The 25134-nt window shown below is 34.4% G+C and overlaps 1 protein-coding gene across 5 annotated transcripts in view; it reads right to left on the bottom strand.

The window, feature by feature from the left end:
- LOC126824802 (ETS-related transcription factor Elf-3) overlaps nucleotides 1-25134 on the bottom strand; it is a 49358-nt gene that overhangs the window by 2728 nt on the left and 21496 nt on the right. For 2 of the 5 annotated variants that reach the window (XM_050554190.2, XM_056101879.1), the window contains exons 2-5: nucleotides 4825-4922; nucleotides 2264-2642; nucleotides 940-1182; nucleotides 255-416 (exon numbers count right to left, since the gene is read on the bottom strand). In XM_050554190.2, coding sequence (XP_050410147.1) covers nucleotides 255-416; nucleotides 940-1182; nucleotides 2264-2642; nucleotides 4825-4851 — 811 coding nt within the window. In that variant the 5' untranslated portion in view covers nucleotides 4852-4922. Of the gene's footprint in view, nucleotides 1-254; nucleotides 417-939; nucleotides 1183-2263; nucleotides 2643-4824; nucleotides 4923-6759; nucleotides 6941-20305; nucleotides 20489-21720; nucleotides 21860-25134 lie in introns of those variants that run through there. The other 3 variants (XM_050554188.2, XM_050554189.2, XM_050554187.2) reach the window with 3 other exon arrangements.

Below are 25134 nucleotides of genomic sequence, written 5' to 3'. Positions count from 1 at the left end.
TATCTTTGAATTTCCACATGTATAATGCTTTATTTTTGCTAAAAGCAACATTGTTCTCATGTTTAAACACCCCGAAATGAACAAAATATCGAAAATGACATGCCTACTTCTCGTTAAGGAATTGGTAGATATTTCCAAGAATTAGGGTAGTCAGATTACCGCGGTCGATTTCCTTGAATAGGCGTAAACAGCGTCATAAGGAAGGTCTTAACTTCTATATTTAACGACAAACCTTGACATAATAATATACATACCGTTATAATTTGAGTGTTCCTGTTTCCTGTTTGTCATGGTGTGATAAGCAGGACTACCAAAATGGCTTCTAACGGGAGATGATGTGAGGTTGTTATTACCGTTATTGTAAGGTGACAATTCTTGATAATCTGCAGTAATATCAACTGGCTTTTGGAACGACACTGATAAAACAGGAAAATATTGCATAAGCATCATAAAACAATTTGGGCAACTTACTGACGGATTGTTGTCAGTTCTGGAAAAAATTTTAAATTGTAAAGGAATATCCTTTCCGGTTTTGAAAATCTTGTGTAGTAATGACGTCATTAATCATAAGTCTGCTGGTCCAATAGATTATGAGATTATAAACAACGGTACTGCCCAGCAATAAACACATTATACATATAACGTCTATTCATAAACTCCGACATTACGACTTAACGTATGTAACAACCGGTCTAACGAGGACGATCATATGCCATATGGGAGACATTTTGCCCAAAAAGCGGCATTTCCGCCTACTCTTCGTCTAATTCGAACTGTGTACCCGGGACTTGGATTATTATCCCATTCGAATGACATGACGCTTATTCCTCACTAGACCATTCACCCTGCGTCCCTTACAGAGGGGGAAACCACCGTGCGCTTCTGTTCGATTTACCGTATTAGTTGTAATTTTTGTTTTCAATTAAACTTTATACTTACGTCCAGTTAATAGATGCTTCAGCATTTCATACAGAGATTTGCCATATTTGGGTTCCAGATTAATGAATTCTTCGACACTTAGTCGACAAAGTTCTATTCCACATAAGTTCTGGAATGCTTCTGCCCGTAATTCAGACATGTTGAGGCCCTTTTCTTGGCCTGTATAAATGAGCCAATCTAGAACCTCTTCCGAACTCCAGTTCTCTGGGTGTTTCCGTGTCCAACTTAACAACTGATCTTGTTCTGAAAATAAGAAAGATGACCAGTCATCAACAACCCGCGCCCTTGAATTTGTTTAGACGGCATAAGGAAAAACAACTTCTTTATGTTATTGGTAATCAATATAAACATATATCAGATTAATCTCGTATTGCAACACATGGGATATCAATGGGACTAGTCAGAAGATTCATACTCTGATCATAGTAGCTCAGCAAGGCAGTCGCTACTCCCTGTAAGGTTTGCACAACAACCTTTGTCTACCTCAATCAGCTGCTGTATGTTAAACATTAAGCTTATAAATCAGAAAATAAAAGACTATAATAGGTTGATGTTTGTACAAAGTTTCAAAAAGATTTCTTGAACGGATAATGAAATATGCTCGGGACGGAAGGACGAACATCAGAAAATAAAACAATAGGTTGATAAATGCAAAAGTGTTAAAAATGTATCTTGAACAGTTTCTGCTATATGCTATAGAATAATAATTATATACCAAAAACTAAGCCAAAACACAAAAATTATTAAATCCCAGAAATCCCAAATCAACAAAAGGCACAACTACTATAATAGATTGATGTTTGTACAAAGTTTCGTGAAGATATCATGAATGGTTTATGAGATAGGCCCTACGCTCCGGAAACAAAATTGTACACCAAAAACTAAGTGAAATTTATTTTCATGAAAACACAACAAATATAAATCCAAGAAATTCCTCAATGACAAAAGGCACAACTACTGTTATAGGTTGATGCTTGTACAAACTTTCATAAAGATATCTTTAGCGGTATATGAGATATGCTCCGGAAACAAAATTGTACACCCCAAACTAAGTCAAAACATCTAACACAAACAAATATTGTCAATCTTTAAGAAGGCCAGGGCTCGCATACTATTTTAATAGTAAAATATATTTACTGGATATGTGAGAAACCGTACTAAAATAAATATTACAAGAAACTTATTGTAATACTTTCTGAAGAAGTCGTGCCATTTAAAGTTGATTTCAAACCGCCATCTTTATGGATCTTAGAGGAATAAATAATCTTGCTTTCTTTTTCGTAACTAAGTGTCCTTCACCAAGTAATTAATAAATTCAACATACCGTTAAACACATCATCTCTGGAGCCATGGAATCCCTTTTTGGACAAAACTGTCTGGAAAGGACTGTCATTGGAGGACCCTTCACAAGATCGTCGCTGATTGGGTAGATTATTATTATACATGCAATTATATTCTGATGTGGTGAAGTATGGCGATGGAGATGACGTGACACTCTGTGTGCTGCTGCTGTATGACGTCACTGGGATATGTGAAGAATAACTTGGCGAGTTTGGTGAAAATATTCCGTTAAAGCTTTGGTCAGCCATGGCACTTAATGATTGGAGAGAATCGTAATTATTGGAAGAATATCGAGTATCGTTCTGAGCCTCGATGGACGGAATTCTGTATGGACAATCTATCTCATTATTTATACCGGAAAACTGAAAATTTAAAATAAAATAAAAGTAAAAATTGGGCATGTCTACACCCTTAGTGCATCAAGCATCTTTTTGAAAAATAGATCTATTTAGCTAAAAAAAAAATTGCTTTATGATTTATATGCTACATTTTCACCACACCATTAACATATTCTGCGGCTTAATATATCTAAAATGTGTAGATAACCGGAATTTCGAATAGTGTAACAACACATAGCTTTTGTGAAGCTTACTCTTGAAACTTTCCTACAAAAGAATACAACTCTCAACACCTAGAGCTCTGTGCAAATATATGACTATTATACACCCATCATATAAAGTATAGCAATAGAGCAATTTACCACAAAAATTCCCCCAATAGTCCAATATTCGATTTGTGTGTAAACTTCCTAGCCAGGATTAGTCATTTTATTGCATATACAAATAATTCGTATTTAAATATCATTTTACTTCCGAAACTATTATTTGATATAATTAGCCAACGCGACAACTATTTCATCCTTGTTTAAAAAAACAAAAGAAAATTAAGCGAGAAAATGGTCTATATAAATGTCTTGTAATGGCAAAATAGATATAATGAAATATATAAACGCGAAAGAATATAATGAAGAGAGTCAAACAAAGCATCGAAATATGACCACGCAACAGATAGCTATGGACAGTAGCTTATCCGAAAGTAAAACTTGGATGGTGACCAAATTTGATAAGGAGCTTTGACGCCTTCAGGATATCCGATCTCTATCGTGTTCGCAAGCTTGATAAAATCCGTTATAAACTGTAGCTCGCGGTTTTCGAAAATGGGGACATTACTCTGGAACAGACGATCGCGGAACGCAGAAAATCAATGGGGTTCGTTCAATGTTTCGCACCAAATTTAAAAAATGTCTGTCACAGACTGTAGCATTTTTTGGCTAAAGGTTGGTGGTGGGGAGGGCCTCTGTAACACAGGAACAGAAGATCGTGGAACACAGAAAATCCACAGGAATCTACCTCTCGTGAGCCAAATGCTTCGCACCATATTTGAGAAGAATCTGTCAAAAACTGTAGCATTTTTCAGCAAGACGTCTATACTCAGGAATGAAACGACGTAGAATGCTTAAGATCAATAGAGTTCGTCCTCTCAAGGAGGTATAACTATAACTTAGCGGAAAGGTAGCGAAATGTTGAATATCGATAGAGTTCATCCACTCATGCTTCACACCTAATTTGATCCTAAAAAAATCTGTTAACAGGCTAACTGTTGACGGACGGTCGGCATAATGCTTCAGCGCTGAATGTGGGTATGAAATAGAATAAATTTGGGTGTGGGAAATCAATCGTGACTACCTAAATCAATTTAGACCCCTTGTTACTTTCCTGTTATTAGACGTATATTTAAGGAAAACTGAATGCTTATTGTATACTGTGCAAAGGGAAACGGAACAATATTCTTATATTTAGAATGGTTGATCACACTAGTGTGACTTCCACAACTGTATTATAATTAACAATATAAATATTTCTGCAATATTCTAATTCCCCGTCTCATTTCGTCAGTTGAGTGGTCAGGGAAGATAATATGTATTGATTAAAGGTATACATAACCGAATGAAATGGACTTATGGTGGGCAATGCGTTTCCGCCTACACTTCTTCATATTCCAACTATAAAGGGATCTGCACACGAAACTAGACACTTTCCTTGTTAGAACCACATGCAAATGGGAACCCGACTTCAAAAACCCCGCAGATTCTTCTCTGCCCACTCCGGTATCTCTAGTAGGCCTACATGTATATGTTACCACATTTCAATATTGACAAAGGCAATACTAAAGTTGTCACCAGAATCACAATGCGGTCAAAGACGAGCACCATTCCAAGAATGGGGATATGTGTGTTGGACCTCGAGGTTACGTCCGCCTCCTTTCTAATCAACCAATCAACAATTTGGAACGAGGAAGTTATGTTTGACTACTGTTTACAAAAGTTGAAGTATTCTACTCAGGTCTTCTCAGTTTTCCACAAGTATCCCCATTTACAAAATATGCATTCATTCCAAAAGTTTGAATACCGATTGGATAGTCAGACCCATTATTATACAACTAGGAAGTTTGGAATCCTAACACTTTTTAGAGTAGGTTTTTTGTATAAAAAAAATACAAAACAAAAACTCAAACGACTATTTGGCTTGAAGAGAATATACTTACATTATAGAGGGGACTGGCTGAAGGCATGGTGTTTTCAAGTGGCTCTTCGCTCAATGGTCGGGTGTTGCCAGTCGTTGACAAAAGTCGCAATTTCAGTTCTAAAAAATAAAAAAAATAAAAAAATTGAATATTTAAACAACTGAGTAAATAAAATTTAGACACTGTGAAACTTTGTTAACCAACTTCCTGTTCAATGCTAAATTTCTAAAAATGTCCGCTATATACACTAAGATTTTGACTTCAGAATTTAAAAGTGAAAATATTTATTAATGCAAATGTCAAAGTAGAAAATAAAACCCGATAAAACACATAACCAAAACATAAATAAAAATTGTTATTTAAATACAAAATGTTTAATTGCGTAGGTAGATAGTTCGACAAAATGGTTAATGACTGATTGTAGCCTGTCATTATCAAATACCAATATTATTACTGATAATACGAAAGAAAATATATTAACCTATTTACGAAACCATTCATCATAATAGTGTTACCCATCAATTAAGAAACAAGCGTTTGCCATGCAAGATGCGCTCACATTCTGTAAGAGATGAACAGGGAACAAGCTAAAAAAGGTCGATTTTACGTACATTCAGGAGCCATAATCCAGGATGTTACGGTCCGACATGCTTCAATATCGAAAGGAACCGATATATTTTAAGTTTCATCAAAATTAGATAAAAGTTGTGACCTCTAGAAGGTCCGCATTCTTGGTATCGCACACTTTTGCACTCTTTGCGTACAAGGTGCGGCCATTTTGGCGGGCATTTTCAGTCTAATTTTCACGAAATTCAAACTCAACAATCATTACGATGTAATGGTAATATATTTGAACGGTTTTTAAAATTAAATAAACATTGTGACCTCTAGAGGTTCCATAAGCTAAAAGCGTAATTTTCCGTACAGTCAGGTGCCATAATCCAGGAACCTATGATCGCATATGCGCTAATAGCGACAGGAACCGAGGTCTGTGGGTTATAAACATATACATGTATTTTAAGTTTCGTCAAAATCGGTTAAAAATTGTGACCTAGTGTCCACATGCTAAAAACATGATTTTTGGTACAATCAGGGGCTATAATCCATGAAATTATGGCCCGATGCATGACAACATCGAACGGAGCCGAGATCTGTGGGATATAAACCTATAATTGAAGTTACGTCCAAATAGGATAAAAATTGTAACCTGTAGAGTGTCCACAAACAAAATTTGAACGGACGTCCGGACACACGGACAGATAGGGGCGACAACAATATATGTCCACATGAAAATGTGGGAGTATAAAAATACATATCTGTATATTATAATGTGTTGTCTGCGATATCACCTCGGTGGAAGCGGACGTAAAATACAACTAACTCACACACATATAATGTCTTCACTAATAATAAGGTAAATTTAAACCATGCTCATTGAAACAAAATAAATAATCCCACGACAAGGACCAGTTTACTTAGTTCAATAATAGTCAGAAGTTCCGAAAATAATCAAAATAGTTCATTCAAATAAATTTATGAATTATAAGACAGGAGATTAATAAATTGCATACGGTTTTAGATCCTATAAACACCAAACATCATTGTCACCAGTCAGTGTTTTAATCAATGTATATAAACCGGACAGTACTGTTGAACAGAGTCACGTTTCATTACAACCTACAACTTCGTATATTCTTCTGCATAATAATATGTATAGGGACAGGACATTTTTAACTTTGAAGCGTAACTATATATATTTGTCATTAAGACTACAGAGCTATATGCCACAAATGCATATCTGCAACTGATGAAGTGAATATAAATAAGTCATTTTCTTATCACAAAACTGTGCTTTACACTTTAGGAATCAATATCACAATTACACAAAATTGAATAATATATATATTTATATATATATATATGATTTACAAAGTATGTTGAGTCTATGTATAATACCTTTCTGAAAGGGTGTTAACCAAGGTTCGCTTTCCTCGTCTATCATAATCCATGCATTGCTTCAATAACCTTCACATATTACCCATATAATTGTTAAATGGAACTGTTAGTAGCTTCGATGAAAGTTAATACACACAAGGCTGCATGTCACACACTAGTTTTATAAAATATTGTTAAAGGGCATTATAGCATGACTATACGGATGTAAAAGAGCTTTGTTCTATTGGCCAATGCCTTTCACGTGTGAAACCTTTAATACGCGATGAGTCAATTTTCTATTGATGGTTTTTTATTTATAACGTACTTAAAAAGATTGTATATTTACATAGAAACTTATCAATCTAAACCACGGGCAAAGTATAATTAATTCTTTTATGAAAATAATTATCTGAAATCACGCATTCCCCCGTTTATCGCCATAAATACTTTAGTGAAGTTACGAAATTTTAATAGAAAATATATTCCTATGGTGAATGGCATTATATACGAAAGTACAAACGGACAGTACCATCTCCTGCTCTAAAGTATTGAAATGAAATGGGGTTTAACGTCCTACAGTTCTCTGTAACGATTGAGCTAATGAAGACGGCCTGCTCTTAGTTGGCCTACTTGTATAGCGAATTCAAAAAGCCAGGGGTTGTTTTACGTGCATGCCGACGGGAACTCGCTATTTCGTCGCATCACAAAAGATATCATTTATTATTTAAGTAGTTTTTTAAAAAATGCGATTAAGAATCTCCTGGTATAAAATTATTATACCTATTGGCTTACTTTTCACGACATTAAAAAATTTTAATTTTAATGAAAAATTACATAAATTTTGAGTATTGATTTTGTGGGTTATACATACTTCACAGATTCGTGACCTTCTAGACAACTTCTTTCAAAAATTGAGAACATCTACAAATATTTTTACTACACATAGCTTTCTGTATTACCTTTTGGCTAACTATTTTTCATTTTTGTCGGAGTCCGCAAACTGCAGTTTCTTTCTTGCACAGGACCTTGGGCCTTTAATGCTAATCAAATTGCTAACGCGCTGTTATCCCCGCTGTCTCCATTCATCCCAACACACGATTTTCAGCATTAGACTCACCGAAACAAAACTCCCAAACTCCTGTGTCTTAATATTTTCAGTGAAAGTGCAGATAATCCCCACAAAAAGCGTGCCGACAAAATCAACCAAACTGTAGAAATCGGGTGCAATGTCCAAGAAGATAAGCTAGGTTCAAACTCCACAAGAACCCACGGATATAATATTAATATTTGTAAACACGATTATGCCAAGTTGTTTCATACACTGACTGTAATATACCTAATATCTCAACTTAGTTGAATAAACAAACCATTTTAACTGTGAATTGGACTAGGCTTTAAAATAAAGATACTGTATCCTACGTCAAGTCAGTGAACCAAGACGCGAAACTTGTCGCTTTATCATTCTTATACCAGAAATAACTACCCATAGCCAGGGTGAATGACTAGACCCTAGTGACCTGACCTGTATCAGTACTTGATGATTTCACAGATTTGGATTGACAATTTGATAGAAATGATTGGAAATCTGTCTGTAACCATTCCAGGTGGAACGGACCAAATCATCAACCCGGACATTTGGTTACATGTCACTAACCATCTAGGATCTACACTTTCATCATAGTCAACACGTTTGGTACTATTATATCACTGATCCGAGATAACCATCTGATCACAAGTCCCGAATGACAACCCATTTAGCTGTAAGATGTCGCCGGGTCTCGTACGCGAGGCAGGTGTTCCCTTCATAGAACTTAAGATACCACCTTTCGTGTGAAGATTATACAAAGCTAAAATGAAACTGTAAAATTTTGCACATAAAATAAATTCATGTGATTGCCGCGGCATAATTCACAATTTAACTTTTATATTTAGTTTGCGCTTTTCGATTAAATATAAATGTCAGCAATTTGTGCACGATACTCTTATACAAGCATATTATACTCACAAAATTGAACAGATTTTAGATAATGACCTTTATCCATAGCAGTAAATTTCTATATGGGTTTCTTTTAATCAACAAAGTTTATATATATACCTTATTTCAGCCATTTTCATAATGTATACTTTGAGGAATGTTTTTTTATTCTAAAAATATACACCACGCGAGTGGATGACAGCGGGAAAGAAGTTCTACTGGCTCAAAAACAGGCAACGTCAAGAAGAAAATGTTTGTCTAAAAGGTTTTCCAGTTACCCAATGAAAAGCCTGAGAACTTCATTGCATCACGGTGGCCTAGATTTATGGCCAATGGAGCTGCTTGAACCCCATGAAGGTATGATATATTTGATGGGTCTTAATGCATTACGTCAAGCCAACTCTGTCAAGTCTGCATACTAAGTGTGTAATTTATGCGTTCAAACAAAAACAAAGGACACTATTCTCGTTTGACACGGTTTATATACATATATACATACATACATATATATACTATAGACCACCTACACAAATTTAGAGCCTTCTGTTTACTAACAGTAGTTTGTCGATTTTGACAGGAATTATAACTGTTCAAGATAGAAGGCGTGTTCCAAAATATATATTTTTGAAAGGCTGGCCTCAACATTGGTCATACGATAACTTCACCTTACTCCTCTTTTACCATATATGATCTTAATCTGATGTAACCAATCCCTTCTTTACAAAATCTATCGAAAATTATGTAAATGATAAATGACAATCTGAAAGTTTTTACCATTAGTATTAAAGATATGTGTCATATGATCGGAAGTTACACCTTGATGGGTTATTTTTCTAGCTCCATCGGTTCGAAGTCCGAACGCTCGAACGCGTGTACGTACAAATGTTTGGTAGCTAATAGCACGGTCGTCAAAGGTACACCAACGACTTGTTGACATTATCCACATAGAACTCCAATAATAAAACAACGTTTTTAATGGATTATATATTAAAGATTGGCTTCCTGGATCATAATTGGTTTACGTGTACGACTCTCTAAACATTCTTATCGGAAAACCTGATGTTGTTTTTTTTATAATCTTTCAATGGCATTTAGCGATTGAACATAATATAACACAACACAGTGATTGTTATCCATAGAACTGTGTTGTGTTATGTTTTTTTTATTATTTTGGAATGATCGTGAAAATTAGGCTCAGATTGCCACAATAAGCTAAACAAAATATTACAGGGCGTCAACCTCAGAGTCTGACGTTGCTGTCTAAGTGCTTGAGTTACTCACACTTTACAGCAGCGCTCGCCCATGTATTGCTCTACAAGGAGTATACCTCATATTTGGCGGCTACATTAAAAAGGTCCGTTTGAAATATCTCGAAAGATAAAATGGTTTAGCTTTTTTTAGCAAATATATATATATCATTATCTCTTTTCAGGTGGGATATGTATCCAATCGATGGATATACATTTAGGATCGAGGATATAATGTATTTCAATTATATTCTTCTTTAAGGATTACACTGGATCCCTAATGTTATATGTGTAACTACAACACTTCTGTTTTTTTATCTATATAAAATCGTTGATCATATCCACTGTGGCCTTAATGGTTGCCTACTGGTTATATTTGGGGTTTTTTTTTCTGTTGTTTATGACATCAATCTAATGAAACTCGCCTTGAATTAAACAGTACCTCACTCGTTTGACTGATATTTTATTAGGCGATGCTAAAGCTCCTTATATATATATATATATATATATATATATATATATATATATATATCTCAGACGTGATCAGAATAAATTGATATGATATAAGTGGGTCATTTCTCATCTGATCACGTGATTAATATTTTGTTTACTTCCTGATATTTTGTCTGCGCTTCCCGATTATCTAAAATTGAATCAGTACTACTTACATAGAGTTGCCATCTCAAAATAGACAAAGCAACATAGCGTCGTATGTAGGCTATATGTTTAATTGTCTCGAATTCAACGAAGCCTACAACATCCTAATTATATAGCAACAGTTTCGACAAACCTTTCATTATTTCGCAATTAATGGGGGATTCGAATTAAATCATGCAGCGCTTGCCCTTTCAAGAGAATATGTAACTGATTTTCATGCAGAGGCAGGACATTCTATCCTAGTTTCGTTTGTATAGTTCAAATTTAGTTTCATTTGTCTCCATAACAGTAGCGTATGGGAGAGTTTTAAAATGAACCACATTCTCATTTGATCTGGCGGCTGAGCCAATGCTATGTTCTGTTTTGTCAATCTTTTTTGCGAGGTGTGCAAGGAATTCTGGGATTCGTTTATTAGGCGGTTTCCCAACATAACCCGTGTATGAACCATTCACAAAAACCGACCATATGATAAATTTGAAGTAGAGATCGTCGAAAGAATAAAGAAACGAAACGAAATTTAGATCAGATTGCATTTGAATAGACCCTTTTTTGAAAATGGTATTCGTGAATCGAACATAGCTAGTCTGCAAGTGGGAAACATAGAAGAGATTATCAATCTGTTTTCTGCAAACCCAGAAGTGACATAGTTTTGAACACACAAATTCAACAAAACTTAGGTATGTGAACATCTCCACTTAATCAGAACAAACATGGCATTAAAACAAATTTCAAATGCTTGTATAGGAAGCTACCTGTAACTCCCGTATTATTATTAAATGCTCATGTATGTAAAAGTTTACTATAATGTAAGGACACATGCACTGTGCATTATGTTCTTTATATGTAACGTCTGACAAAAGTAATTTATACCACACACCCTTTGTAGTTTTAGACAAAAAAAAATGAACTCAAACTAAATTTGCTCAATTTTTTTCACCCCCCAAAAAGTATACAAAACACTACTTATAGCCATATTGAAAAATTAAACCACACACAAAATTAAAAATAGAAGTTATCCCACTGAGCAGTGAACTTTATATTTCTTTGTTTAATTGGGATCGCCTTTCATTAATTAATCATAAATATCTCCTTTTGTTGGCTGGAGCTGTCAGCGTATCATGTAGCGTTCCAAAATGGGGCAATGTACATTTTCTAAACTCCGGTTCCGACGGCACTGATCTTACCATCCCCGCCCCCTGGGTCGCCCTGTTTGGTCAGGGAATCTATCAGAGACCTTTGAGCGATCAGATATTTCGGATTACAATACTCTTTTTGACACGTATATAAACAAATAAAGGTCAATTCGTGTCTACAAAATCTGAACTTTCTTCTTTTATTCAAGCATCAATTCCATTATTGTCAGATTATTGGAGACCATTTTAATGATGTAAACACCATGACTGTCATTTTGTTCTTTATTTATTACAGCTTCAGCAACATAATCCTTTTAAAGGCGTTTGTGTTTTCTATTCTGTTAAGTACATATTCTGGAATATGAGAACTTGAAAAACGAACCTTTGTTTGGAATTATAATAACAAGAACGGTAGTATTATATGGGTCAGAAACCGAGCATGACATCGTCGTCGCCATCTTGAAATTGTGACCCCATATTATTATCAACAATCCTTAGTACGTTTTTCGAAGAGCGCCGCCTTTAATGAAGAAGAAGAACAACAAGATGGGTAGCGCGCGAAGCTCAGTTCCCCTGGTCTAAATATCAACCACAATCGATTATATAAAAAAAGGTCAATCGTCAAAATACAAAGTCCAATGGAAGAATTCTTTTTTTTCTCTCTCTTCTGTATCGTTACAAAGTGAACAAAAGAACTATGTTTAAGTTTATTATACGATGATGGCAGTGACCGGATATCTTTCAATTAACTGAAAATATTTTGATCCCCAATGACTAAATATAACCATGTAGAAATAAAATATTCTATAATTAGATATATTAAAATTATTGTCACAGTATGAGTTTTCCTTATGAAATTCATAAAAAAAGCTATCTACATAATCTACATAAACGTACTCACTATTGTCTCCGCAAAATGGATTAAAAATGTGTTTGTGACTTAAAAGTACATTTCATACAATCTTTTATTTTCAAAAATTGTATTTACCTTTTATACCATTAACAACGTGATGCAATTTATTGAACTTATTCACGCAAACGATGCTTTCATTTACTTTCCATTTAACTGATTTAAAATCGTGTGTCCACAAAACAAAAGTAACCAGTTTTCATTTTGATATCTGTTTCAGACAAGATTCAGATAAACACGGCCTAGTGATTGCCACAACTGTCTTAATACGTTATCGGTATCTTTCAAGGGATCAGAATAAGCTACATGCTTTAATTCCTTTTAAATGGACGCCGATCATCATAGGTATTCCCTTTTACTTTCTGAACGCTTTGTATCACAGACGGAGCAATATTTTGGAACGTTTTGCTCAAAAGAGTAGTAGTAAGTATTACCTATCCGTCGTATTTTTCAACGTAACAAACCTTTAACCTACGCTTTTGTTCTCCCTCCCCAAACTGTAAGTTTACAATAAAATATTAGTTCGAATGATAGCTTAAAACAGAAGGAAGTTTGAGGCTGTAAAGACGAACTTAGGCTAATCTTACAAAATATAATTATTCTTTAAAGAAATATTGTTTTATTAAAGCTAAAGGGCGTCCTTCCTTGTAGAAACTCGATATAACGAACACGATTGAGTGGGTGTCATTTCTATTTATTTCTCTTGTAACAAGTCAGAATCAGAGTGCAGTATCGGTATGAAGGGTTATATAGATAAAATATAAACTTCCTTATTTATTTTTTAACAGTAAAAATCAATATGAATTTAATATCTTGTTTTATGATAACAATAACCACTACTTCAAAGGTGTTTTCCCTTGGTAAGAATAGTTGTTCTTTTTGTCCTTAAGCTTATTGCCAACGATATGTTGAATATTCAATCGCTGTTGGATTCATATAATCCACACAAAAGCAGTTGTTAGTCATATAAAGCTCTCAAACAGAAGCGGCATGGACGTCCTCCTTCGTCCACAACACCCGTCATTAAAGCAAATTTCAAATTATCTAACACAGGGGGCTAATTCACTAAAACTTCAAATCATGAAATTGGTCGAGTTAATACCATAGCACAAATTTTAACTCTTGGACCATGAAAGGTCTGATTTATTAAAATATTTTATAGTTTCAAGCCTTTGTACAAGTGAAGCTATGTACAAAAAGTCAGTTATATATATTCACAAAGATACCACGTTGTGTAATACCATTTATTACAGGTATTTTACATACTGTTATTAACTGATTATCAAACAATGGATGTATCTTTTTTTTAAGCTTAAATTTGAGATTTTTTGAGGGACAAGTGTATTAATGATATGAATATCGCACCGTTTAACCTGCTGAATTACGACAATCGTGCTCTGGCTGTTGTTCGCCTTACTGCAATATTGTGTACGTGCTAAATAGCCAAAATTTCGTATTTAAGCCGCCATGTTTCGTGCTAAACATTCAGTACATTGGCAGCTTTACATTTCACTTTCTCATTCTTATTCTAGCGACTTGATGCTGACCATGTAGCAGTCTAGTCACCAGAAAATTATAATCAGAAATAAAAGTCACCTTTGTTGCTCTAACTTACAAAAGGCCATCTAAATGCCAGATTTCAAGCCCACTGAGAAAGTGACAATTCTAAATGCCAAGAAAGTATTTTTTAACGTGTTGCTCTTGTAAGGTTCATGTTCCTACAACATTTTATAACATCAACATCAAATTGAAAGCAATACAAAAATTTGTAATCTTGGTAAAGTTAATTGAGAACTTCCGTCCAGGTTCGATCAGGTTGAAGTGATCTGATCCATAAGTGGAAGCAAGTCAAGCTTATCAAGTCCTGGGTGGCCGAATGGTTTAACGCTTTAGATTATGGGGGGAGGAGAAATGGGGTTTAACGCCCACTCGACACAAACTATGTCATTTCGGGACCAACATATGGTTCATTTTTTCATTTCAATAATTAATTCGCTTGCAGTGGGAGGAAACCGGAGGAGCCGCAGGAAACCCACGAGGTTGGACAGGCGACCCTACTCCTTGTCACGTACAACCGGGGAATCGAAACCACGCCAGTTGACTCAATGACAGACCTTAGTATACATCGTGCACGCGCTAATCATTCGGCCATCCACCCCCAACTTGATAAGGAGTGGCTGTTTTTTCCGGATCCTCCTTTCACGGCTTAAGACCCCTACACCCAAGCGAATTATTGAAATAAAATTGAACCATATGTTAGTAACGAAATGGCATAGTTTATGTCGATTAAACGTTAAATATATTTATCTAGCTCTCGCGTAACCAAACTCCCTTTGGATCCCATCGGAATTAACAAAATATGATTCAAACAAGATGAATGACTCTTGCACAAAAACTATGTCAAAGAATTTTCTGTGGAAATCACAAAAGTTATTAAACTGGTAATTTTTGAATTTGCTAAAGGCATACCTACTATAATGAGTTAATGGTGTAGAAAGTTTCGTAAAGATATCTTGCGTGGTTCCTAACAGTGATGCTCCGGAAACAAAACCCGCAGAGATAGACTGAAACCATTCAATACCCTACCCGCAACGTCATGAGATTAAAAAAAAGGTTTCCCTGTTTCTCAATTTCCCGACACCTTGGCTAACCTTATAGATAAATATATTGTATTGTAGGGATAATAAACAAGGATTAGGTTTATGAAATAAAGCTACATTTTATTAGTTTCTTAATAGACACTATACAATGTCTTGTCCTGTTGTATAACTGTTGTCTTTAAGCAAAAGATAATTCACCTTCATTGTAAAGAACATAAGCGGCGTGGAAAAAGATCCAAGGAATATCTCTTCGTCACGTAATATGGACTCCCATTGTTTTAAGTAAGAGCCGAAAGCGACTGAACGTCGCCAGCTCAATCCTAAACTTTAAACCCCACTAAATATAATGATACTTCAACCTCCCGTATACCATTGATGCAAATGGTCCACTTTAACTCTTAATCCTTAATTTGACTTTATTTAACGTTAATCTTGCGCTGCCGTATATCGTCACGAGCATCATAATACAATAGTGTCATGTTAAAAGAATTATGTCATTATTTATGGCCTGTTAATATGATAATATATGAAAAAGAACACATGACATGAGTGGTATTTTCTGACCTTAAATCTGATTGGTCGGCGAAACCTGCCTTTTATAAGAAATTAAAGGATTGGTCAAAAGGCAATCTAGTACATGAAATGGAGAAACTTCACTACAAAAAACATATTATTTATAACGAAAGTTTGTGCTATAAATATCACGCTAAAAAAATGTTAATTTTTAGAAAGATGATAAAAATTAAACTGATTTTTCTATTGATGCGTGCATAACATAATAATAGATATGGTGTTACAAAGTAGATATTAGTTTATAGTTGTCTTACACCTTAAAGAAATTACAATTTGGCAATTTTACAAAATAAGTAATCAAAAGATTCACCAAGCCAAATTATTTTTGCTAGCCATGTGAACTTCTCCAGGTGTTCTAGCTAGGAAGAGTAAGCCCATACTGTCTCGTGTACAACACCAACCATTACTTGATGCCACATATCGAAACCTGTGCTTTTTCTCAACTTTACAAAATTTCAAAAGCAGCTCTTTAAGCATCCATTTTTTTATTATGTGAGTCATCTGAATATGCCGAGACTGTGGCTGAACAGTTTTAACGTCCGCTCTCGAGGGATATCGCAGGCAAAGTTATGAGAAGTAAACTAATAGTCTAATTTAGAATCTAGAACTTGCATCGTGAATGAAGCAAGATAATCTGCTGTTGAACTTTTAAATGTGCTGGCTGTATTTTTTTTTTTTTTTTTAAATTAAAAAAAAAAAATGAAAAAATAAAAAAATACAACCTGAAAATAGCATATGTTATTTATAAAATAAGTTGTTTATCGTTAATCATGCATCAAATCAATTTTAAATTCGTATCATTGTAAAATCATTTACGTTATATTTGATTAAATCATTACTGATGACTGATGACGTACGAGCAATGAAACAGCAAAATAGATCATACATGTATGTAAAAAGCAAGTTGAAAGACGTGTTACAGCAGGATGTTTAAAATAACTTTGGCCCGGATAAACTTACGTAACGTAATATCAAATACACGTTTTCTGTGGCAAAAAAAAAAGATAACTCCTTTACTTGTTTAAAAAACCCGTAGATCTAATATACTGTGTACTGCTCTCACAATTTGATGTTTACCTTTTTATAATTGTTATGTAAATTTGGTGACAGTGCAAAATTGAGTTTTAAATAGCTTTTGCAAGAGCTGATTTGGGGTCTGCCTATACATCAGCGAAAAATAACCGATTATTTAAGGGGAAACACTCAAACAAAGAATTTGAATACCAGTTCTGTAAAAAGATTTTACTCAAATTATCGGTGGCATTACTCCAATATGACCTAAATAACAACCATTTATAACATTTACAGGACTCCAGACCCCCCCCCCCCCAAAAAAAAAAAACCAACAAAAAACAACACCACCCAATCAAATGGAAAATGACGTCATAAAGCAGAACGCTGACCACGGGATTTCAACCACAAGTTGCTCCCTTGGATCAAAGTCGCACCTTGTTATGTGTCAGGCGCACAAAGACGTGTTTAATAAACCAATTCGTTTATATTTCACAAGAAAATTGATATTTTCCTTTTGATAATTAATTCAGCAATTTCTGTATTTCTTATGTTGCGATAAAAATTTTTATTGTAATGTCAGCGTGTCTTTATTTTCTTACAAAACTACTGTAAGATTGTTTTATGCAGTAGTTTCAGTTTGTAATTATGGGTCAGACTAAGTTTTATAGCAGTTAAATAATTCAGCAGCTAGTGGATGCATTCTCTTAATGTAGCGTGTATATATTTGTCAAAATCCTACCGGCGAAACTTAGTTTAAAAAATATACCACTGATCTTTAACTTAACGGGCAACTAAATTGCATAAATCTTATTAGTCTAACAGTGGGTAGATTTTGTTGGGTATTCGATAGAGAGTTAACAGTAAGCAGCCCAATGGTCAGCGGGTTTTTTTTTTATATATATTATGTCTATTTGGACTAAAATATCGTAATAATTGACGCATATCTTCACTTAAAGTAGCTAAGTCTCTAACTCAGTATCATTCAAAGTCTTCGACATTGAAAACACGAATTAATTGTCAATTTAAATCAACATTTGTAACAAGGGACTCGAAGAACGAGGCTTGACATATTCCACAAGTCGTGCCAAACGGTGACGCCATATTCTTATCTGGAGAGAATGCGCCAAAAATACTCTCTGCGTAGACTCGAATAACCAGACACTAGAGATTACCATTCGATTGACATAAATGATTAGAAATTAGATTAAAAACATAAACGATGGAATGTAAATCAGTTAATATACATTCATATTTCATATTGCATTATTATATGCATTGCCACCCATTTGTGTCAATTTCTAGGTCTCAAATATTAGTGAATTAGCTCCTTTAAGTATCTGCGCAATCATTGCTTAGAAAACAAAACTGAAAACGTTTAGGTCTGTATTTCGGAATGCCAATAAATCATTTTCCTAAAATTCGATGATCGTTTATCTTCACAGTTATCCCGATCTATACATTTCTTTCGAGAGATGCTGATTTTAGGTTGGTTGGAGAGGTTCCAAAAATTTCGGGGTCCACAGTGGCCGCTTATGAGTATTTTATGGAATACTAACCTTAGCCCAAACCCTTTTACAAGGAATAAAGGGTAACTTGGATACAAATTCAGGCTTCTACAAAGGGTTAGAGTTAGTATTTTCCAAAATACTCATTTATATAAAACAACCACTGTGGACTCTGGAAATTTCCGAACCTCCCCAACCGGCCTACAATTAGCATCTCCAATTTCTTTCAATTCAATGGCTGTTGATTGTATAGAAACATAACTTGCTTCGGTTATGACATATTGCACTGTTACGATAAAGCTTAAGCAGTGTCAAAACGAGGATAGACACACGACATAGATGGATAATATCAATTCTGTCAATGAAAACGTTTCCAAATACTATACCTGACATAATATCTCAAGATTGGGAACTAAACGATATAATTTCTATTCCTCCTTTTTATAAACCCTGATTAAGAAATCACGAAGATTGAAAATAAAAACAAAAAGCAATCCGCCCGGCTCTGGTTATGATAGTAATGTATTTTTTCTCAAGTAATAAATAAATGTCTAATGAGATTCTCAAGTTTGACGTCATAGATTATCATACTACTTGAATGAAAAATAAACCCTGAATAAATCGCCTAATGTAACCTATATCCGCCCCCAAAATATAATCCAAAACATTGCAATTGATGTTCGATAAAAAATTCATTATATATTTTACTCTTCTGTACCTAACACAACCATATATATCTCAGTAGTACAATCAATATTCAAACACTTGCTACCATATGGCACAAATTTTGTTTTACAATGTGCGTTCATTCATTAATCCAAAATACACGTGTGCTAAAATGACTAAAAACAAGGATTTTACATGCCGAAACAAAAGTTAATAACAAAATATCTGCATCGAACCTAACAGATAATATTTAGTTTTGTATTGATTCAGAAATGGTTTGGCATCCAGTGTCGTGTTTGATTTCGATATATCAAACCCATCACATTCAAATGACCATGTATCATCCCTGTAAAGTTGGTGCCGAATTTGATATTACTACTGACCATTTCCCCGCAAAGGTTTGCACAGACGCTAAATAATATTGGTCCTAATGTTGAACCTTGTAGAACACCAAATATAGAAGATTTGTTAGCAATAACAGATGGATTCCTCACAAAAACTAAAATTAAAATATTTTAAAGAGCTTACATGTGTACTAAGATTTTAACACTCAACCACGAAAAATGCTACACCCTTAAATATTTTAGTTAAAGATTTTGTGAATTAGTCTCAAGAGCTGTTTCAGTATTCTGAAAATAGAGATGGTAAAAAAAAAAATCAAAAGTATTTCCATTTAAATCAGTGGCATCGGTTACATTATAATACAAATGAGTAATGTGCGCATATTAGTAAGACCTTATGTTTTCTGTTTAGAAGTCGGGTCTAAAGGAAATATAGTACTATGTTATGGAGCAGGAAATGTGACGCCGCCATCTTGGAAATGTGACGCTATACCAATTTTTCAACATGTCGATCGTACTTGAATTGACAGAGTCTACGGTTTTTCTTTTCGCAGAGCGTCGATCCCAAGAAGAACAAGAGTAGTGTTCAGTTCTTAATATGTTAATGCAATGTTTTAAATGGAAACAATATCTAACATCGTACAAAGTCACCAGTAGAAATATATTATCGCCAATGACATTAGATTATGCAAACAACGTCACACAGTTTAATATACAGCAGCTTTTTAATATTTACGTATTTGGCAATATTATTTGATATTTGCGAAAATGGATCTAGCTTTTAACGAAATATTTTAATCTTCGTAACAGTTCCATTTAAAAGAAAATTGTATTTGTGACCATGAGGATTCGGGGGTCATATATAATCATCCTGTAAATGTATTAAGAGATAAATTATTATAACAGGCAATCCTTAACTCATTTCAATCCTAACAATAATACTTACATCATTGTGGGTTCGCTTCAAATATCGAAGAACTGTTTTGGAGAGCTATCTCATGTATCCTCCTGATCTTTGAGCTATGAATGTATTTTAGCTGGATTTACCTAGATTTGGTCCAGTGGATAGAGGTTAAAAATACATACTTTTAACTCCGTGAACCGAACCACAGAACAATGAATGTAAACCGGATTTATATTATCTAGGGTTAATGTCCTTGACTTTAGCTCATGAATATACCAAAATCATAATATGCAATAATAATTCCGCTACTTGTACAACCATTCAATATTTATAAAATCTTTGAATGGCATGTAGCGATTGAATATAATATATAACAACGCGGTTCTATGGATAACCATCACTATATTACACGACGTTTCGACACGATTTCACTGATAAGATTTCACTGTTCGTTATCAGTGAAATCTTGTCGAAACGTCGTGTGTATAATAAAGAGATTGTTATCCATAGAACTGTGTTGTGTTATACAATTATAATAAATTATGCATACATCACCATCATCATTAACATTATCATCATCATCATAAAACAAAATTAACGTAGCAAAACAAGACCTTCCATTGCTTTTGTACCGAGACAAACATTTAAGGGACTTATATACATGTATATTCAACACATTATTAACACACACATTTCAATCACGATGGAAGCCCTCTAAAAAATCTTGAACAAAAGACCAATAATGGCTCAAATTTGCATTAGCATTAAATAAAAGTAAAAGTAAAAAGTTTATTTCATTTATATGTGACTGATAAACATGGGGTTACGCCGATTTTGTGTGCATGCCATTGCAATCGTCGACTCACAATCATATAAATTACGGATGATATTTAGACATTTCACGCTCCTTTTATAATTAAATAGCCTACTAAAACTTTCTTGGGGGTTGAAAATGATGACAAGTTTATTATGGTAACCGGATATTATTTAAGGTACACGAATTCAGGACCATTATATATTAATGTTTTGAAAAAATAAAAGATGACTATTTTCTGTAAATAAATGATGTCCTTATTTCGACACATCATTATCATAAGACATAGATTGCGAAATAAGTTTGATGAATTGCTGTCATTTTAAAATCTGTTTTTTCAATGATCTGTAGAAGTTTGAGCATTTTAAATTTTTATCAACAATACATTTTATAAAAAGAGCGTTACCAACATTTTTACACATAATATGAGAAGCTCCAAAATATTTGAAATGGTTTTAGTTTGTTTTGAAACATATATTTAAGTCCATTGTAATTTAAAATATTTTAAATTCAATTAAGAAAAAACACACAAAAACACTTACACAGATGAGTTAAAACTTATTTTTACATTAGTGATGAAAAAAGAATCGCAGTTATTTTAAACTGTCCGTTTTCCAATAAAATAGAAAAGTTAAACACTCACCCACATCCATTACAACTAATACATGCAACAACAAACAAAATAAAGCTGTAATATTTAACAGAAGACATTGGTGTGGATGTTTCAGTTACAATCCACAGGTAGCCAGTAACAAGTGTTTGGTATGGGTTAGATCTTAACGCGACGACGCCATTAATGCCTTCAATCACGGGCTCGTCACGTACGAGCGGGAAAAAACGTCAATGAGTCAAAGCGGGGTCGACTGTTGACGGGGTGATGTCCCCTGCCTGAGCTCTCGTGTCTTACAAGTCGTCAGGCAATACAAGTAGAAACAAGACGACTTTTCTATTGTTTTTCTATTATTCTCCATCTGACTCACTTATTGTTGTCTTGATTTGGGTCATTAAGAAGTCTCGGATTTAAGGTGTGAATACGACTCTTTTGTTCTGTAAGATTTCACTAAGTGTTACTTTTCTACTACGCCCATTTTCTCCACTGTCTTGCACATAACCCATGTTGTATTTATAAATTTATTGCAAACTTCGGTACCATTTGCTTATTAATGGATTGACTTCCCAAAATATTATTTGTAAAGGAATTAAAGTTACAGTGTAGTCACATTGGAATGAGAGAGAGAGAAATGGGGTTTAACGTCCACACGACACAAACTAGGACATTTCGTAACTAACACATGGTTTAATTTTATTTCAATAATTCGCTTGAACGTAGGGGTCTTTAGCAGTGGGAGGAAACCGGAGGACAGGAGAAAACCCACGATCTTGGACATGCGACCCTACTCCTTGCCACGTACAACCGGGGATTCGAAACAACGCCAGTTGACTCAATGACAGACTTTATGGTACAGCGCGCACGTGCTAACCATTCAGCCCCCCCACCCCCACAGGCTATCTGTCCATTTGACGTTTGCCGTCCTATTTATCCACCCGATTATTATTACCGCCTTAGAAGGGGATAATAGGCCTAATAACGAAATTAATCGGCCTTTAAGGAGGTAAACAGCAACACGTTTTTCTCGCTCGGTTTCGGGAGGCTAAATTTATAACCTCTATCATGGGGACATAAAAGCTAACACGGGGCTTTTGTTAAAGAGTCAGTTTACAAGGCCCTAACCCATATGGGAAATCATATTTTCAAACAAATATGCAAGGGAATCAGAACTGCTGCAAATGGCGATCAGTCGCTTTAAACACAATATTAAGTTGGCAAGATGAAGCTATGATAAAATTGTGTGTATAATTTGACAAGGTAGCACCTCGGCGCAGTACAATATGTGACAGTGTATAATTGGCATAGTTCTATGCGAAAAAAAATTTTGTTTCCAAAGATTGAGCGGAAATCTACTTATTTATTATTTTTTGTTTTATATTTACCTTACTGTATGGGTGGACAGTGGAACGCAAAATCTGTTATATCTCAGCACTGGTTTTATCTATAGAGGTCAAATTTTGAACGAAGACAAATTGTCATCCCCACAAAACATATAGAAGTCAGAGAGTTCTACCAATTTTAAGGCAATGAAATATTCTGGGTATATCTTTCGTACACTGAACTGACCTACGGTTAAAGAATGAAAAGCATCAATGGAATAGTGGTAGAAGTTTGGTATTGTAGGGGGGGGGGGGGACACGAAGCTCGAGATATGCCGAAATTATGCTAGATTTAAGTCTACGCCATTCATACATTATACGACGTATGTTCAAAACGATTGTGGTGTTGATGACGATGATATGGAGAATTTGTTAGCCGATAGATAACTGAAGACCGAATGTGATCATGCAACTAAAGCCGCCATTCGACTATCTTAATTTAATAATTTAAAAATAAAAAACAACAATTTAACCTTATGCCAAGGCGCAGCCTAGACTTACCATATCAACAACAAATTTACTGTTTTACATATTGAATTTTTATACGTTGAGGTCACTCAGTGGGGTGCTTCGGGAAATGGCCTTTTGATGTACAATTTTCTTCTTATATCAAAGACAGTGTTAAGATTGGAGAAAATGTAACATAGCATAGACAAATGTGCTTTTCACGTAATCTTTTAACAGCTTGATATAAGATCAACCAAACCAGTTTTCATTCATTCACATAATTAATTAAAATGATATTTACGATTACTTTTTTGTCTTTATATCAATCTATTTCTTTTGCATCAAATGAAATAAATCTATTCTGTGCACCAACTTTATGTTTTGCTAAAGTGGCAAAAAGTCTATGCAATTAGAACAATTTGTCGCCATTAATCATGCTAATAGAATAATGCATATTAATTAAGACATTTTAACAGTTTAAATATGCATTATGTGAGGTTTAGATAAAGAACTGGTCGTTCTTGCTATATCATAGTTCCCGCTGCCCGGGCAAAATTTCCCTCATAGCACACTATATGGCGTATGCCCGTCTTCATTAGCCCAGTAGAAGCAGAACAATAGGACGTTAAACCCCATTTCATTTATATATCATAGTTCAAATATAGATAATGAACAATGAATAATATATTTAAAATGTTCAGTCAAATTACTTTATTCTGAGTGACGTTTTGAATGTTTGAAGTTTTGTCAAAATAGCCCAAAGATTGACCGTTTGACTGTTCATAATATAATATTATTCCCGATTTTAAAGTACCATTGCCACGATAATAAACGAAGTCTCGATTTCCAGTCCTTCAATTGGAAGACACCAGGAGTAGCAGCCATATTTTTCATGAATAATGTCTCAATAACGTCACTTACTGTAAACAAACATAATGTGTTTTTTTGTTCTTGTTGATTTTTTGGTAGCCAACCAATAAAAGTTAGTTTTCAAAAATTGTATTTTAGTTTTGAGATATGTTGAGGTTTGTAATATAAGAATTAAAAAAGTTTGTAGATAATCATAATATGTTTTAACTAAATTGGGGGGGGGGGGGGCGAATGGTTAGCGCGTGTGCATTGTATCATAAGTCTACTGGCGTGGTTTCGATTTCCTGGTTGTATGTGACAAGGAGTAGGGTCGCCTGTCCAACCTCGTGGGTTTTCTCCGGGTCCTCCTTTTTCCTCCCACTGCTAAAGACCCCTACGCGCAAGCGGATTATTGAAATGAAAATTAACTATATGTTAGTCCCCAAATGACCTTGTTTGTGTCGAGTGGACGTTAAAAATCCCCATTTCTTTCCCTCTCTTTCGTTAACTCCATGTATAGATCGAGTGTGTTTTTTTATAAAATAATATAGCTACTTTAAAGGCTCATTTAATGTGTTTTACTGTAGCCTACATACAGTAGGCGTCATAATATTGAATATTTAAAAAAAAATGTGAGTTCCTATTTATTTGTGGAATCTAGGATATATTTACCTACAATATAATATTTCCAACGACTGTTAAAAAAATAAATCAAAATTTAACATTTAACAGGCTTGCCGACTGAACAAATATTTTAACATTTTTTTGCGAT

This window comes from Patella vulgata, chromosome 6 (genome assembly GCF_932274485.2).
Source record: "Patella vulgata chromosome 6, xgPatVulg1.2, whole genome shotgun sequence".
In the NCBI taxonomy this organism is placed as follows: domain Eukaryota; kingdom Metazoa; phylum Mollusca; class Gastropoda; family Patellidae; genus Patella; species Patella vulgata.
Note: the sequence above shows the minus strand (reverse complement) of the source record. Positions and strands in the feature narration are given on the sequence as shown.